Source organism: Platalea leucorodia (genome assembly GCF_965183815.1).
Source record: "Platalea leucorodia genome assembly, chromosome: 22".
Classification (NCBI taxonomy): Eukaryota; Metazoa; Chordata; class Aves; order Pelecaniformes; family Threskiornithidae; genus Platalea; species Platalea leucorodia.
This window is the reverse complement of record NC_138844.1, coordinates 5,986,552-6,001,858: the sequence shown is the minus strand read 5'-3', so window position 1 is coordinate 6,001,858 and position 15,307 is coordinate 5,986,552. Positions and strand designations below refer to the sequence as shown.

General features: G+C 54.9%; 2 protein-coding genes across 8 annotated transcripts; both read right to left on the bottom strand.

Moving 5' to 3' along the window:
• Positions 1–1,754: 1,754 nt before the first annotated feature.
• PSMD3 (proteasome 26S subunit, non-ATPase 3) lies at positions 1,755–6,463 on the bottom strand. Of its 4 annotated transcripts, XM_082331791.1 has the most exons (12): positions 6,171–6,460; positions 5,270–5,460; positions 4,765–4,902; positions 4,398–4,534; positions 4,099–4,289; positions 3,801–3,904; positions 3,580–3,694; positions 3,203–3,322; positions 2,987–3,090; positions 2,514–2,669; positions 2,348–2,398; positions 1,755–2,243 (listed from the first exon to the last, which is right to left on the bottom strand). In XM_082331791.1, the coding sequence occupies exons 1-12, from the start codon at positions 6,334–6,336 to the stop codon at positions 2,166–2,168; spliced, it is 1,551 nt and encodes a 516-aa protein (XP_082187917.1). In that variant the 5' UTR covers positions 6,337–6,460; the 3' UTR covers positions 1,755–2,165. The 4 variants fall into 4 exon arrangements, with proteins under 4 accessions (XP_082187917.1, XP_082187918.1, XP_082187919.1 ...); XM_082331794.1 differs by lacking the exons at positions 1,755–2,243; positions 2,348–2,398 and having other exon boundaries at positions 2,623–2,754; XM_082331792.1 differs by lacking the exons at positions 1,755–2,243; positions 2,348–2,398 and having other exon boundaries at positions 2,520–2,754; positions 2,987–3,322; positions 6,171–6,463.
• Positions 6,464–6,924: 461 nt separating this feature from the next.
• On the bottom strand, positions 6,925–13,824 carry GSDMA (gasdermin A). Of its 4 annotated transcripts, none has more exons than XM_082332074.1 (11): positions 13,203–13,824; positions 12,858–12,955; positions 11,946–12,208; positions 11,572–11,782; positions 11,110–11,275; positions 10,927–11,020; positions 10,049–10,096; positions 9,617–9,771; positions 9,060–9,210; positions 8,346–8,419; positions 6,925–7,752 (listed from the first exon to the last, which is right to left on the bottom strand). In XM_082332074.1, exons 3-11 carry the CDS (start codon positions 12,157–12,159, stop codon positions 7,516–7,518), a joined length of 1,350 nt encoding a protein of 449 aa, XP_082188200.1. In that variant the 5' UTR covers positions 12,160–12,208; positions 12,858–12,955; positions 13,203–13,824; the 3' UTR covers positions 6,925–7,515. The 4 variants fall into 4 exon arrangements, with proteins under 4 accessions (XP_082188200.1, XP_082188203.1, XP_082188201.1 ...); XM_082332077.1 differs by lacking the exon at positions 12,858–12,955 and adding an exon at positions 12,495–12,652 and having other exon boundaries at positions 13,199–13,307; XM_082332075.1 differs by lacking the exon at positions 12,858–12,955.
• Positions 13,825–15,307: the final 1,483 nt, after the last annotated feature.

The following is a 15,307-nucleotide window of genomic DNA, read 5'->3' as shown; positions in this document are numbered from 1 at the left end:
GGCCCCGTCGCGCTGACGTGGGAATTTTGGCTCGTGCCGGTTCCCGCAAGTACTTCCAGGATGATCTGCTGGGCCGGTGCCAGCTGGGCCGGCTCCTGCCTGGCACGGGCCGGCCGGGGCGCGGGAGGCACCCGCTCGACCCACAGCCCCGGGGCCTGGGGGCATCTGGGCAGGGCGACCCCGGGGCAGCGCTGAGCTGCGGGGGTCTCGCTCTGTGCCACCAACCCCTGGCCTGGGTCCCATCGCTGCCCTCCCGCAGGCAGGGGGATGGGACCCCCGTCCTCGCACACTGCAGACCTCGGTGCGCGCCGGGACGGGCCGCGCACACCCGGCGGGGTACAGCCTGCAGGGTACAGCCGTGGGGTACAGCCGGCAGAGAGCCCCGAGCCCTGGGAGCCGCTCCCGCCTCCAGCTGGGGGAAGGAACCCCCAGCAGCTGCGGCCAATCCGTGAGCACCACCCAGGGCTTCGCCCAGCTCGAGGCAGGTGTTAACTCTGACACCTAATGATGACTTCCCTTCCCAGGACCCGGCAGCACTAAGGGTTCTGCCCTCAGGCTGTGCGAAAGGACCTCGGCAGCGGAGCCTGTTCATGGGAGAAACCTTCCCCCTCGGCTCTGCCTTTGCCCTCCCCGGAGCCGGGGGAGGCCAGGGCCCTTCTGGAGCGGGTGGCCACCGAGGGGGCTTTGCGTGGTGTGCCCGAGCGATCGCCCTGTTCCCCAGAGCGGAGCTGCCGCCTCAGCAGGTCGGTGCTTTCAGGAATCGGGGTGGGGGGGACGTGAATCAGCGCCTGGTGGGGCCCAAAGCCCCCGTCAGCTTTCCAAGGAAGGAAGTGGTGGCCGGACCCGAAACCCTGTGGGTGTTGGGGCGGTGGAGCTGGCCCGGCACAACCCCCCCAGGGCCAGCGCTGCTCGGCCTGGCCCCAGGGACTGTCCCAGCCGCCCGCCCCGCTGCGGTTCTGCCTCGTGGCCACTCTTCCTCTCCGCGGGGCCTGACCCAGGCACCCTCGGCCCCTTCCCGGCATCCGCCAAGAAGCGAGCGCTTCCAGGGTGTCCCTGCATCCCCTGTGCCGGATCCGGCACCCCCCGGTGCTGGCTGGGCTCTTCCCTTCCCTGCTCCTCCCTGGCCGGTGGGGTCTGGCCCCAGGACCCCGGCGTGGCCGCAGAGCACGGACAGGCTGCGTCCATCGCTCCGGGGCAGCCCCACAGTTGACCCCCAGCCCCTGGCCACTGGCCCGGCATGCGTGCGCCGGGAGATTCCCAGATTTCCTCAGAGGATGAGCCCAGCTGGTCCCAGATGCTGGCAGGACCCACCTGGGGTGGCTGCACGGCCCCTGTCCCCATCACTCCCCAGGTCTGGGGGGCACAAGGGGGGCCCAGCCTGGTGCCCGTGCCTTCCCGGCAGGCGAGGGGACGGCAGGGCTCAGCCCTTTACCTCCGTGCGCAGACCTGCTCCAGCCTTCCTCTGCAGCAGCAGGAAAACTGGGCTGGAGCAGATGGCGCTCGGCCCTGCTGCTGCCATCGAGCCCCGGCTGCCCCGGCTCAGCTCCGGGCTGGCCCGCGGGTCCCAGAGCCCCCAGGACCCCGTCCCTGAGCTCCCCGGGCCAGGCCCAGCGCGGCTGGGACATGGGCTCTGAGCTCCAGCCCCAGGGAGGGGAGCAGATAACAGAAGCCAGCCCCCCCTGCACTCACAGTCACAAGAAACCCACGGCAGGAGCAGGCCAGGCCGGTGTTTTTCCAACTTTTATTTTAAAAGTCATAATTGAAGCTTAACAAAGTTTGACCCCATTATTGTTGCCAGAGCTGGGGGCACCCGCGGTCCCTGCGGAGCCGTGCTCCTGCCCCCCGCCTGCCCTGGCCCTGCTTCCCCAGGAGCTCCCAATTCATGGGCTCGCCCGCGCCTCCGCCGGGCTCAGCGAACGACCGTGACCACAAGCAACCTTAAAAGAATGTTTGTTTATTGGGGAAGGGGGTTCCCGCCGCGGGGGGCCCGGAGAGCAGGGCCTGTGGCTGCGGGCGCGGGGAAGCCCCGTCTCCCCCTCCCACGGTACAGACATGCAGGTATTTATAAAAGAAAGGCAGACGGGGGAGCGGGGCTGCGTGGGGGAGCTCCGCTCAGACAGCATCTTCCCCAGGGACAAATAAAAAAATACAGCCAGGCCAGAGGGTCACGGAAAACCGTCGTCATCGTCCTCTGCCATCTCCTTTGCGAACTCCAGGTCCTGCTGCTCGCGCTCCCGGCGCTCCTGGAAGGCAAAGGCAGAGGTTGGTGGCGGCTGGGGGACAGGAGCCGCGTCCTTCCCGTGGCCTCGGTGGCTGCTGGGCTGCAGAGACCCAGATGAGATCTCACCTCTGCAGATTCCAAGTCCTTGTTATAAGATTTGGGTGGGAACCTCATGGCCTGGAAAAAAGAAGGGAGAGGAGAAGCTCTGAGCTGAGAAACGCCTCGATTCTGCCGCGTTGTCCTCCCCAGCCGGGCCCTGCCAGCCCCTCGCCCGGGGACCTGCTGCGCTCACCTTGACGGACATGTTGTGGATGTCGAGGCAGAAAGAGATGCGCTGGTGAAACGCCAGCTGGGGCTCCCGGGTGGAGTAGATGTCGATCATTTCCTTTGACTGGACGTAGCCCTTCTCGTGGTTAATGCTGGCCTCGATCACGCCGTCCCGAATGGCCTGCAAGCCGGAGGGCACGCGGTCAGGGCACCCGCTGTCTCCGAGGGCTGAGGCAGCAGTTTAGAGTGAAGGGAGGAGCTGGCTGCTGTGACAGGAGCGGTGGCCTCAGGACACAGCGCACAGAGAGGGGAGCTGGTGCTCTGAGCGTCCCCAGAAGCCCCGGGAAGGGCCTCAACCTAAAACCAGCGGCTGCCCCGGGAAGGGAGCGCTGCGGGGACAGGGCAGAGGCAGGCTGGCAGGAGAGCGAGGCCGGCTGCGAGAAAGGGGGGCTGTGGGCAGCCCAGGACGCAGGGGGACAGGACTGCATAGGCGGCTACCTTGGCGACAATGAACTCCGCATCCTCCGGGCTGTCCAGCTGCAGCTTCTGGGCAATATCGGCCAGGGAGATGCGAGAATAGGAGAGGCTGATCATACGGACACCTGCGGGGGAGGAACGGGAGTGGAGCCCCCCGGGCCAGGCAGCCCCGCGCCCGCCGAGCCCATGGCAGCAGCCGTGACGGGGTCCCCGGACACCCCAGCGGCAGCCTCCAACCTGTCTTGATGACGTTGTGCCTCAGGCGAATGATCAGGGTGTAGGTGCCGTCGGCCTGGAACTTGTCCCCAAACTGATCGAGGACTTGGTTGAACTTGGCCAGGTTGCCGGTCCTGACGGCTGGAGGAGAGAACACGTTAATCGGGGAAGGAGCAAGGGCCGGGGCGCGGTGGGGAAGGTGCGGCAGGGCTGACTCCCAGGGCTGCCATCCCCTCCTCTTCGGAGCTGCCTCCTCCTCCCCAGGTGGAGTCTGCAGCTGGGCGCCATCGAGGGCGGAGAGAAACCCCCGCCGCTCCCTCCCGCAGGGCTTCCCGCTCCCTCAAAGCGCGGGACAGCGTGGCAAGGGACGGAGCGCGGGCAGGAGCGGCCTGTCGTACCCTGAGTCAGGAGGAAGTAGGGCATGAGCGACCGCTTGAGGGAGGGTTGTCTGAACTGGAGCCTGTCCGGGATCTCCCCGAGCAGCAGTTCCACCACGATGAGCAGCTTGTGCACCTTGAGCAGAAAGAGACGGTGAATCCCGGCGGGGCCCGGCCCCGCAGGCAGCTTCTTTGGGGACCCAGGAGGTACCGGATCCCCCAAGCTTCCCATCCCTGCTCACCGTCTGCTTGAAGCCGACGGCCGTGTGCTGCGGTGCCTTCCGCAGGGCGTTTGTCATGGTCCTCCGTGCCTCCGAGTACTCCAGCTGGATGGCCTTGATGCGCCCTGCGTTCACACGGAGCAGAAGGCGTTTGGAAAAGCCACCGAGTGAATCCAACTGGATCCACCTGGATGGAGCTTCAAATCCTGCCTGGAAGCCCCATCTCCAGCTGCTCAAACAGGTTCTCTGGGGAATCAGAGCCCTCGATCTCGGGTGCAGCCCGAGCTGCCAGCGCTGTGCGGGTCCCTCTGCGTCTCACCTGTGTAATAGAGGTACCGAGCCCACTCGTTGTTGTTGGCCTGCTCAGGAAACACAGACTTGGAGACGAGCTTTTCTGCTTGGTCGTAAAGGTTGTAGTGGAGATAGTTCCTCAGCAGCAGGTTCAGGAGGGTGGCCTGCCCGTCCGCATCGTGGCGCAGCGTGGCCGTCCGTAGCCGGGCGTGCAGAAAGCTGCAGGAAAGGGAGAGAGCGCGTCGGGGAGGAGGAAAGAAACGGCCCTGCTCACCGGGGCGTGCGGGACCAAGCTCAGGGAGAGCCCACACGCAGGATCCATCCTACCTCCTGACCACGTCGAGTTTATTCAGGAATTCGTAGATGCGGGAGTGGTAGTAATAACATTTTGCCACCACCAGGTCAAGGGCCCGGCGGTTTTGGGAACTGATCTTCTGCATCAGGTCGTCGGACACTTTCTGAGCCTGCAGGAGGGGAACAGAGGTCAGAGCAGAGGAACTGCTGCCTAGGGAGAGCAGAGAGACTGCTGGGGCTGCGGGACTGAGCCCGGGGGCTGCCTCCAACCGCAGCGGAAATAAAGGGGAAAGCGTGGGGCCAGGGACAGGCAGGTCCCTGAGGCTCTCCAGACCCTGCCTGGCGCAGGAGCACCACACAAAAAGCTCAGCTTCAGAGCCGGCAGCTCAGGGAATCTCACCTCTGGGTATCGCTTGCTGTTCATCAAGTAGATGACGAGAAGCAGTTGGAGGTAGGTCTCCACTTCTGGCAAGAGAGGGGCTGAGGCCGCCTTCCCCGTCCGCGGGCGAAACTGCAGCTCGGCTTCCGTGTCCATGGACTGGGGGGAGAGAAAAGTGCTGGACCCCAGCCCTCCCGGCCCCCCAGCGTCGCTACTGCCCTCCCGGTGCTCCTCAGGCCTGCGGCGAGGCCCGTCCCCCGCCCGGTGGCAGCTCTGCTTGAGGTGTGACAAGAGAGCCAGCCCAGGCTGCTGGCACTATAGTCCCATCCCTGCCAAGAGATGCAGCGATCCATCTCATCTCACACGCGCTCCCGAGCAGCCCGGCTGTGTGTGTCCCAAGTGTCCCCAAGCCCTTGCTGTTCCTGGTCCCCTCCCGCCCTGCACAGCAGCACTCCGGAGGCTCCTCGGTGCAGGAAAGGCGTCCCCTCCGCAGCCGGTCGTCTCTCCCCATCCCCTGCCGCCGTACCTCCTCCAGGAAGCCGAGGAGGAAATCCCGCATGGTGCTGTTGGAGGTGAAGAAGCCATTGATGGCTTTGTGAAGCACGTTGGAGTTGAGTCGGCGGGAGGTGGAGGGCAGAGCCCGCAAGGCACGCAGGACGTAGCGCGGCTCCTTCCCCGACACAGCCTTCTCCAGCTGCTTCACGTGCTCTTTGATATCTGCAGGAGCGCAAGGGACGCGCCGTCAGCACGCGTCTGCCGGGGGCCTCTGCCGAAGGAGGCACCGGATCCCTCCGGGTACGAGGTGCCCCGTCCCTGGGTCCCTCTGCCCGCTCGTGGCCCCGGGGCTGCGCGGCCTCAGTGTCCTGCGTGACCCGGCCCGACCCCGCGGCCGTCCCTGCTCGGAGCGGGGGGCTGGAGAAGACCCCTTCCCCCTGGTTCCCCCTGTGGGCTCCAGCCTCCCTCTGCAGCCCCGTGGGGTCCCACCACAGCACCTCTGCAGCCCCCCTGCCCCTCACAGCCCCGTCCTCGCAGGGACCCCGCAGGGTTCCCCTCAGAACACACCTCCCCCTCCCTTTCCCTCACAGCCCCCCAAACTCCTCTTCCCTGCTGTGCTCCCCTATTCCCCTCCTCCGACACGCTTCCCAGCCCCTCTCCCCCCCGGGCACCCCGCACTACTCCCTCCTCCACAAGGACCCCCCCAGGGCTCCCAACAACCCCCGTTCCCCTTCCGCAGCCCCCTCCCCTCCCGGGAACCCTCCCCCGACCCGGCCCTAGTCCCTCCCTCTCCCCCATGAGCCCCCAACCGCCCCCCCCACCCCGATCCCCGTTACAGAGACCCCGTCCCAGCTCCCTCCCCCCGCGGGGATCCCTCTCCGCTGCCCCCCCCCCCCGCCCCGTTCCCCTCAGCCCGCCCCTCCCTCCCTCACCCTCCAACGTGACAGCGTCAAGCTCCCGCTGCGGCTGCCGCTCCCCGGCCGTTTCGGCCGCCGCTGCCTCCTCCTGCATCTCCACGTCCGGGGGAGCGGGGGGCGGCCCGTCGGGGGGGGCCTTGGCCTTGTCGCCGCGGCGGCGGGACGCGCCCTCCTGCTTCATGGCCGGGCCGGCCGTGACACTGCAACAACCGCGGGGCACGCCGGGAGTCGCCAGGCCCGACCAGCCGCACCGACCTCACCGGCAGGCCTAAGCGGTCGAGCGCCGAGGACCGCACCGTTCGGTTCCTTCCGCCGCCCCCGCTCGGGTATTTCCGTCACGCTTTCGGGCGTTTCCGGCGGACGCTCGGGTATTTCCGCCCGCCGCTCGGCCGTTCCCGCCTGTTTCGCGGTGCATGCGCAGACGCTCCTCGCCCGCCGCGCTGAGGCGAGGTGCGAGGCCCCGGCGCTGCCCCGGGCAGCGGCCGCCGTTCCCCCCCTCCCTCCGACGCCTTTGAGGGGGCCGGGGCCGGGGCTGGGCTCCCCTTGCAGCTGGGGGTGCCCCCAGAGCCATCAGGGACCGCCCGGGTAAGCAGCACTGCCCCTTGCTGAGGGCACCCCCTTCCCCTAGGAGCCTGAGGGGAGCCGGGCCTCCAGGCAGGCAGCACCGCTGGGTGACTGAAAATACCTGCAGATTAAAAAATTGCCTTTAAGAACATCCAGTTATTCAGTAAGAAATTATTCTCTTTATTTATAAAGCAATCATCGAAGCATTTGTAATGTTGTTCTGAAATACTGTAATTTTTTCCTTGCTGCTGGTAGTGGTGGGGTGTGTAGTCGCGTGAGGGAGGTGCTGTTTTACCAGGTGTCCATCATTAAAGTGCTCTGAGATTATATAGCGTTCTAATATTTAGCAGCTGATTGAATCACACATGAATCACAGGTGTGACCAGGGTAAATGAATTATTGCTGATTTATTCCTTTGTGCCTTATCATTGGTTGTGTAAGCAGCTGGGTGTTAACATTTTTTAAGAAAACCAGGATCACATAAAGTGCAACTGATAGGCTTGTGATTATTTGGGCTAGTGGATTTTTCAGTTGGCACTCTACATTCTTGGGGGGGGGGAGAAAAATCAATTTTTGTATCTGGTTTCTGCCTTCCGTAAGGAATTTTCTTGCCTTAAGTTTTCTTTTCCTACTCATTTCAAATCAGCACTGAGTATTAATAAGGATAATAATAAGGAATGCCTTACCTATGTCGGGGTAAAGTTTAGAGATGGAAACTAGCTCGCAGTAAGAGACTTTCAAATACATTGTCAAGCGATTCCTTTTAAACCGTCCCTAACGGGAGGACACGTGTAACCTAATCCGAGTTACTCAGAAGACTGAGGATGTACAGAGACACGTACAGGGCTGCTATGGCCGAGAAGGCTTCTTCCGTGCAGACAGCAGATCCGTCTTCCTGGAGCTTCACTCCACTCATCTCAACCATTGCAACAGTTAATTTTTGTTCCTTCTCTCGTGAGAAGGAGAGCAAGTTGGTATTCACGCTGAAACACCCCTCCCTGTCTTTTGTGTAGGGTTTCAAAAGGCTCTCAACCTTTGCAGCAAGAACAAAAAAAGCAAAATCAGTATTTTAATACTCCCATCTGTGGAATATTTACTTACTGTTAAGTGGAGTATTTACTTACTGTTAAGTAAGTAAATGATGTCTTTGACTTGTGAAGTGCTTTACTGTCTTACAGGCGCACTAAATAATCCACACTTATATATGGGACTTTTCACCCTGAAAGACTATCATGCTCATGTATTCAGTTCCCGGTTTCTTGTGAATTAGTTATGTCCAAGAAATTAAATTTGTAGCGTGTTTTGTGTTTTTGTTTTGGTTTTTTTTTTTTTTTTTAAATCTGGAGCCAAAGAAGCCAGAAAATTCTGACTACCGTTTCAAGAAAAATGTAGTCAGCTATCAGCAAAACAGTTGTTAGAAATCTCAGTTATTCATGTCTTGGGGTGACTTCTCTCGAAGTGAGTATTTTGATCCCTGCCAAGTTTGAAGCAATTACTCCTTCCCTTCTTCCCAGCGTTACCTTAAGTTATAATACTGCTACCTATATCATTATCTAAATGCTGCTTTACTCAAAATAACCCCCCCGCCCCTTCGTTTTCAGCTAAATGTGATACGTGTTCTCTCACCAGCTTAAGCTGTTGGGACACAATCTTCTCTTCCAAAGACTCCAGCAATAGCAGCAGCTGATCCTCCGTTAGCTCTGCAGAATTAAAACAGGTTTGTACCAAAAACCCACCACCCGTGTTTCAGAGACAACTGGTGAGATGTGAAGGGTGACCAGCAGCTGTCTTGCAGGGAATGCCTGTTTGGTCAAAAGTTCTTCAGGTGTTTTAAACTAAATTATTAGTGCAGCCTCCCTGTGAGATGAATACAGCCGTTACTGTGTGCGGATGACTGTAACATCAAGTGCGGAGACAAGGGGGTTGAGGGGAGGTTCAAACCATGTTTTGTGGCAGCCTTGGGAAAAGAACCCTGGAATTTGCATTGCTCTTTGTCCAAGGTGATCTTGCCATCTTTACCCACGTTTTAATTCTGATTTCAAGCCCTCTTTTCAAGGATCCCCTTGTGCACGCTGTTCTGGACCGAGAGGTAATTCAGTGTCATGCTCCTGGCAGTCGCGGCTTTGCGACTCTCCAACTGTTGCTAACAGCAGCTGCTACGGACAGGTCTGTGCTCTCAGCATAAACCACCTTCATTCCCACAATCGAAGAAATTATTTTATGTAAATCCTCTGCAAGTCTCTCACGCTCTGTAAGTTTTCTATATGCTGCTAGTCTTGTCGGTAGGAATGCTCTTGATATATTCTGCATTTCTCTATTAAAATAGCCAGAAAGGCTTACCGTCTAACGCGTCAAGAGTGTAGGTGATTGCTGCTGCCAGCTTAAGGAGAAGATGTCTTGGAGAATGCCGTAAGCTGCTCAACAGGTCTCTTAAGTCTGGGCTTTCTGTTTTCAGCTCACAACTATCAGGTTCATCAAGAACTGCTTCCATCTAAAGGAATAAGAAAAAGAAACGGCAGGATTTAAGAGAAGAGGCTGCTGATGCTCCCTTGCAGTCTAACTACAGAAGCATAGGAACTGTCATGTAATGTGTGTCTCCCCTCCCTAAGCTATTTATGAGGCTGTAATTGAGGCTTTAGCATTCACACTGGCTCCGGTTAAAGACAGAATATGACGTTTAAATGGATTGATACCTTCAGGTCAATCTGCTAGCTATATTCAGGACATATTTCAGCAGTTGACTCTGTCCTGAGCACCTCCTTTCTCTGTATGGCGATGAAGACCAGAGTAAAGGGTTTTTGGATTGATAGTTGTGGCACAAGAGAGGAATTCTGGGGCAAGAGGTGTGATCATGGATGTCTGTATTTATAAGTCCTGGCAGTAAGAACTTTGCTTACTTTGTCGGTCAGCTCTTGAAAGAGGTTCCTGTCTCTCATCACAGCTTTGATGGCGTTTAAAAATATGATGAGCAGATCAGAAGACAACCTGGAGAGAATTTCACAATTCTCTTTAACTTCTCTCTTCAGTTCTCCTAATTTTCCTTCTGAGACACCTGGAAACCAGAAAGAGTCCAAATATGTCACTGGCACACTGGACAATCCCACAGTAAGTTCCCTGGCACCCCTACATTTAGAATTTGAACCATTTCTATGAATATTTTCTAAAGCGATAGGCAGTTTTGAGTTGGACGGGTGTCATGTCTCGGGTAACAGGCAGTAATTTACAGTAAACGCGTCGCTTTTGGTGGTTTGTGTTTATCCTGAGAGATTCCATCTTACCCAAAGGGGGCAAAAGTAGTGCAAGTCAAAGTAGTAAAATACATTGCTTACCATCAGATATGAGGAGTGATTTCGTGTCTCGTGGGAAATATTCAAGATCTGCGAGAGGATAAAAAGGGCATTGCTGATTTAGAAGAAGACTTCCAGCTGGATAGGTCTTTTTTTACCAGAGCTGTTGTTTTTAAGTCTGAAGATATGGTATCCCAGGTCTCTGAAATCTCACGTGCTAGGTGTAGGTCAGACTGGTGTTTGCACTCTTCTCCAGCACATCTCTCTTCTTCCCGTTCATTTAAAACTCGTTACTTCTAGCCCTCGTTCCCTACTGACACGTGCCCTATGTTAGGGTCTGTATTGGCCAACACGTGTGTGTCAAAATACAAGTGAATTAAAACAAGGGCTTGTACTCAACTAGATCCATGCGGGGGGGGAAGCACGGGGCGTAGGGGAAGCAAGGCAACGTGGTCTCTAAAATCCTGCAGCAGGTTTTGTGGATCTCGGTCCTCTCTTTCTCTACCTCTCCAGCATAAGCGTCTTTGACACCAGTCTCCCCACTGAAGGGTCAGCCACCCTGTTTTCTCCCTGGCTCTTTTCTTCCGCGTAGGAAAAGTAAAAGTAAAACCAAACCTCTGCCCCCTGTGCCGTTTTTCAACAGGAGCTCTGCAGTTCCTGAAATTTAGGGCCGAGGCTTCCAGTATCCCTCTTGAATTTCCTTACCACCCCATCCAAAACTGCATCTCTTTCCCAGGAAGCTCTTTCAACTGGGGTACGGCCTGTTCCCAGGTGATTTCTGTCCCTCATATTGCACGTGTTCATGTCCTTGCAAATGAGCTAAGGATGGCTGCGAGGCTGAAGGATACTTCAGAAAATGTTTTTCTTCTTCTGCGTTGTTTCCTGGATGGAGGAGCTGGTAGTTTCTGAAAGTTACTTACCCCATGATCCGTCTTCAATGATCAGCTTGATTGGCCTGAAGGCCAGGGTGCAGCCCTTGGGTATAGTTATGCTTTGCGCGTTCTCTCTGGCGCCCTGGTCAATGAAAAATAATCTGTTATTAGGCCTGGTGGCGTGCAGATGTCGGGGAGGGGCTGACTCCTGAGGCTGAAGAGAAATCAGACCTTTGCACCAAGCTTGGCGTGAAATTTGGCCATGAAGCCCCCCTCTGCCGTGGTGGATTCCTTGTAGTGGGCCTCCTCCGAGGCTTCTACTGTTTCATGAACCACGTATAAATTCTGTTGTGCTTTCAATAGTTGTTGAATGAAGGCGTGATTCGCATTTATTTTTCTGAAAGAGAAAAAGGATGCAATATCCTGGCTAAAAGTGTCTGTTTTTTTGTGAGTTATGACAAAAGTACTGCAGAAAAAATACTACAGAAATCTGTAAGCATTACAAAGCTGCGTAAGAAATCTTTATCACCTCTCTTTCTAGGGAAATCTTTATCGCCTCTCTTTCTCTTTTTAGGGAGAATGCATGCTCTTGGGTCTTCATCTAGGTTTTTGGCTGTTGAAAAACCATTGTGTGACCTGGTGTGGGGTAGAGGGGGACGTGAAGGGCCCGTTCTCCCTTCGTGTCTGCCTTACCTTTCGGATTTCAGTGCCTCAAGTTCTGGTAGGGGTATGTGGTTCTTCTCCAGCTTGATGGACCACCCTTTGGACAAGGAGGCAGCTCCTCTCACCTCTGCGCTTACAGACTCAACACAGAGGCTTAGATTCCCATCAACTCTGTCACTGGTGCTTACTGTGAATGTAAATTGCCTTGACTCTTGACCACCTCCGTTGGGAAAGAGGGACTCTGAAATAATTCGATGCATTAACTTAAGCGTGATTCCACAGACTCGGTGACATAACTATTGCGCACACAAGAAGGGCGGAACACAGTAGAGTTCAGCCACAAATGATCCAGATGTTTTGTCTGTGGAACTTGGGAACTTAAGATTGATAAACGTGGGCTTTACCTGTGCTTTTGTTGTCTTTTCCAGGCAGGAGCATGTCGTTGAGTGTGTACCATGTCCGTTTGTAGCAGGGAGATGGGCAGAACAGGGTTTTTTTTTTTCTTTTCACGAGACACAAGGGTCTGAAATGCTCATGGTCTAGGATGCTGCGAACTGGGACCAGGTCTCCTGTTGGATCCATTTCATTTGCTATGGATTGGGTGACTTTTTTAAACATTCTGCTGCAGCTGGATGACTTCTTGAACCGAAGCAAAGTGTACTTGTGCCTTAGGAAAGAGGCAAGACAAGTGAAGGAAAATTACTTGAAATAGAAGCAGAAGGTTGTAACAAAATGTTACTGTAATTATTATAGACGTTTTCAAAATCGATAACAGCCCCCAAAAGCCCACATTAGTACAAGGACGCGGCTTTCACAGGATTGGGAAGCAGGGAAGCATTTGGAGAGGTCGGCGCAGGAGCTGTGGCTTGGTAATGAGGCTTGCTTAGACACCTCCCCTTTTGCTGGTGAACTCAAAATAGAGCATTAGAAAAATGATTTTGTCAAAGTCTTACTGCAAGGAAGGGAAAGGGCCGAGAGGTGAACAGTGGGTTGAAGGAGGAAGTAGGAGAGCTTGTTGTATGGCAAAACTCCCCCAAACTACAGAGAGCTCATCCCGGCGCAGCTGCTGGGTATGCCCTGGTGCTCTGCCTGTGTCCCCCGCAGAGGAGAGCTGGCTGTTTGAGAGGCAGAAACAAAACCACGGTTGGCTTCCTGCTTCAGCTTTGTTTTATGGCAAAGTTCCGGTTTTGCTGCTTGCTTCAGCTGGGGTACGTGAGAGGCGCTGAAGAAGAACTTTGATCTAGAAATGGAAAAACTTTGTGTACTTATTGAGAAGAAGGAAAGCGTGCAGGTCTTTCCCCTCTTCTGCACCCTACTTTATCAAGTCCTGTTAGAGAAGAGACGCTGATCCCCGTTTACAGTTCAGATGAGCGGTTGGGGGGTATCTTCCCTCTCCCTAATGTCGCGCAGGGGTCTGAAAAAAGAGACTGACTGAGTCCGATTCTTCCAGGAAGACCATCGCATCGCAAAGGATGGCGTGCTGTATGCGATGGAGCTGGGGAGGGGAAATAGTCCTGTGTGCTCCGTGTGGGATCGTTTGGTGGTACCTACGGGACTCATTCCCTTGGGAGACTTCCAAAAGAGAGAGAAACTCAACTACAGCACTGAACAGAAGCATGCTGCACCCCCCGTGTACCGAAAGCTCTTAAAAATGTACTTGCCTGTTTGTGGAGTGAATGGCTTCTCGTCTGCCGTCGGTGGGTGATGTGCAGAGCAGTCCGCTGTGCTTCTGAGCTGATACGGCCTCTCCAAACAGCAGGGCTGGCGAAAGGCGCTCTCCCCGCCCTTCCGTTCAGAGGTCCGGAAGTATCCACTAAAGTAGGGCGTAAAAAGCCTGTTCCTACGTAATTCTTCCTCCAAAAAGTTTCAGTTGTTGATCTGAGTTAACCTGTCCTGATCTGTTCTAGTGGCCATGGATAACTTTTAAATTTGGTCTATAGGTGTATCATTCCTGTAAGATTTGCTTGATTTCCAGCGTGGTTCTTGTTTTCCTGTCTGCTCCTCATCTGTTAGGATGAGGAATGGTGTGTTCTGGTTTAGGAGGATGTTGGTAAACTTGAGAGCGAGCTAACTAATTAGGCGTGGTGCAGGCAAGGGGACAATGTTACGTTACTGGAGGCACTTTTATTAACCAGTCTTGACCAGCGAGGCACACACGTTTCCATGCTTCATGGGTCGTTGTTCGCAGCAGAGGGTTTGCGTGCCTCGCCGGCGCGGTACCCTGCGAAGGGATCTGCGCAGTGGGCTGCGAGCTCTTTGCCTGACTGCCATCCGTCGCTTGGTGGGCTTGGAATTGCCATCCAGTGTTCCTTTGCCATGCTTGTTTGAAAGCAGAACCGCTCCATGTAAAAATTCAAGGAATCAAAGGCAAGTTTTTACATGAATACTTACTTTATTAGTTTCTCTTAGAATACTGTACAAAGGAGTAATAAAAATATTCACACTTTATTTTAGAAAGTTCTCTACTTCTGTATGCACAGCAAAAAGAAAGGCTACTGGAAAAAAAACCCTAAAACTTTGTACAATGTCAGAATGTTCCATTAAAAAAAACCCAACTAATTTAGCTCACTTAAACTGATCCAGGGAGGATACGTATACACACACACTTGCATGCTTAAAAGATATTATAGGCAATGATAAAGCAACGTAAGTCACGATGAGAAGTATTAAGGTGTTAACAATGGTAACCAGCTGCTGTTCCCTTTTCAAGGGCCAGTACCATGCTTCTATTAAAAACCCCAAATTAAACAACAATTTAAAAAAAAAAAAAGCACTCAGGAATTAAGTAGCCCTAGATCTCAGGCTCTTTTTTCTTTTTAAGGTTTTTTTTTCCTGCAAAGGGTTGGACTGTATGCCGTCCTGTTAGCTCTGTTAAACGAATCACAAGACAGGATCCCTAACTCGGAAGCATCAGCCTGGTAACACTTGCTTGTTTTCTGACCTTCCTGGTGCAGTGACTGCTGTGCTGCGTGATTACATGCCTGGTTCTGACAGCGGCTTAGAAGAGGCTTTGCCCAGGACAAGATGGGGCAGGGGGAGAGCTTCTGCCAGTTGAAGTGGTGGTTTTCAAAGAAAAGCAATTTAAGTACCTACTTATCCAGTAATTGTTTCTCAGTCACAGGGCAGAGCCTCCTTTTCTCCTCCAGCTGCCATTCGCCCTAGTCACTGTACAGGAAGCCAGTTTGAGAGGAAAACCTGTCAAGTGTGATGTGATCAAAGTCCCATTTAAAATCAATAACAATCAATTCTCTCCTTCAGGCAGGTACTTTCAGAAAATTCTACAGTCTAAAAGAAGGAACGGACAGTCTTTGCACTCACGTTCTGGTTCTCCACGCAAAAGGTAGGCTTCACCCTTGGATCGCTGCTCCGTTAGCTGCAAGTACACATCTGAAAATCCCTCATCCTGCCCACGCTGTCCCGATCTCCCTTTTCTCAGAAATGAGTTATCTTATAAGAGTTTTAGTGTTTTGACTACGCTCTAACTTTTGTGTGTGCAAGATTAGCCTTCGAGTGCTGAACTTGCTTCTACGTGAATTTCACAAACACGAACGAACCAGAAGTGGTTTCAGAACTCTTTCCAGGAGACCCAGAACTGTCCCCGTTACTCCCACACCGCTGCAGTGGTGGTTTCCAAGTGGAAACTTAGTCGGGTACCGCTCGCTCCTGTGACAGCGACAGGCAGGAGCCCTGCAGCTGGCGTATGGGGGTGGCTCGACCAGCGGTACCCAAAACTCTTTCACTTAAAGCTACCTTAGGTACACCTAAC

What these genes read in the sequence shown, in the direction of transcription:
- PSMD3 (XM_082331791.1), bottom strand. Translation starts at nt 6,336, where the DNA reads ATGAAGCAGGAGGGCGCGTCCCGCCGCCGCGGCGACAAGGCCAAGGCC. An exon ending in TCGGTACCTCTATTACACAG is followed by an intron (nt 3,905 to 4,098) that starts GTGAGACGCAGA and finishes GTGTGAACGCAG; the next exon opens with GGCGCATCAAGGCCATCCAG. An exon ending in GCACAACGTCATCAAGACAG is followed by an intron (nt 3,091 to 3,202) that starts GTTGGAGGCTGC and finishes CCTCCCCCGCAG; the next exon opens with GTGTCCGTATGATCAGCCTC.
- GSDMA (XM_082332074.1), bottom strand. Translation starts at nt 12,159, where the DNA reads ATGTTTAAAAAAGTCACCCAATCCATAGCAAATGAAATGGATCCAACA. An exon ending in ACGCCAAGCTTGGTGCAAAG is followed by an intron (nt 11,021 to 11,109) that starts GTCTGATTTCTC and finishes TTCATTGACCAG; the next exon opens with GGCGCCAGAGAGAACGCGCA. An exon ending in ATCACTCCTCATATCTGATG is followed by an intron (nt 9,772 to 10,048) that starts GTAAGCAATGTA and finishes TCTGGTTTCCAG; the next exon opens with GTGTCTCAGAAGGAAAATTA.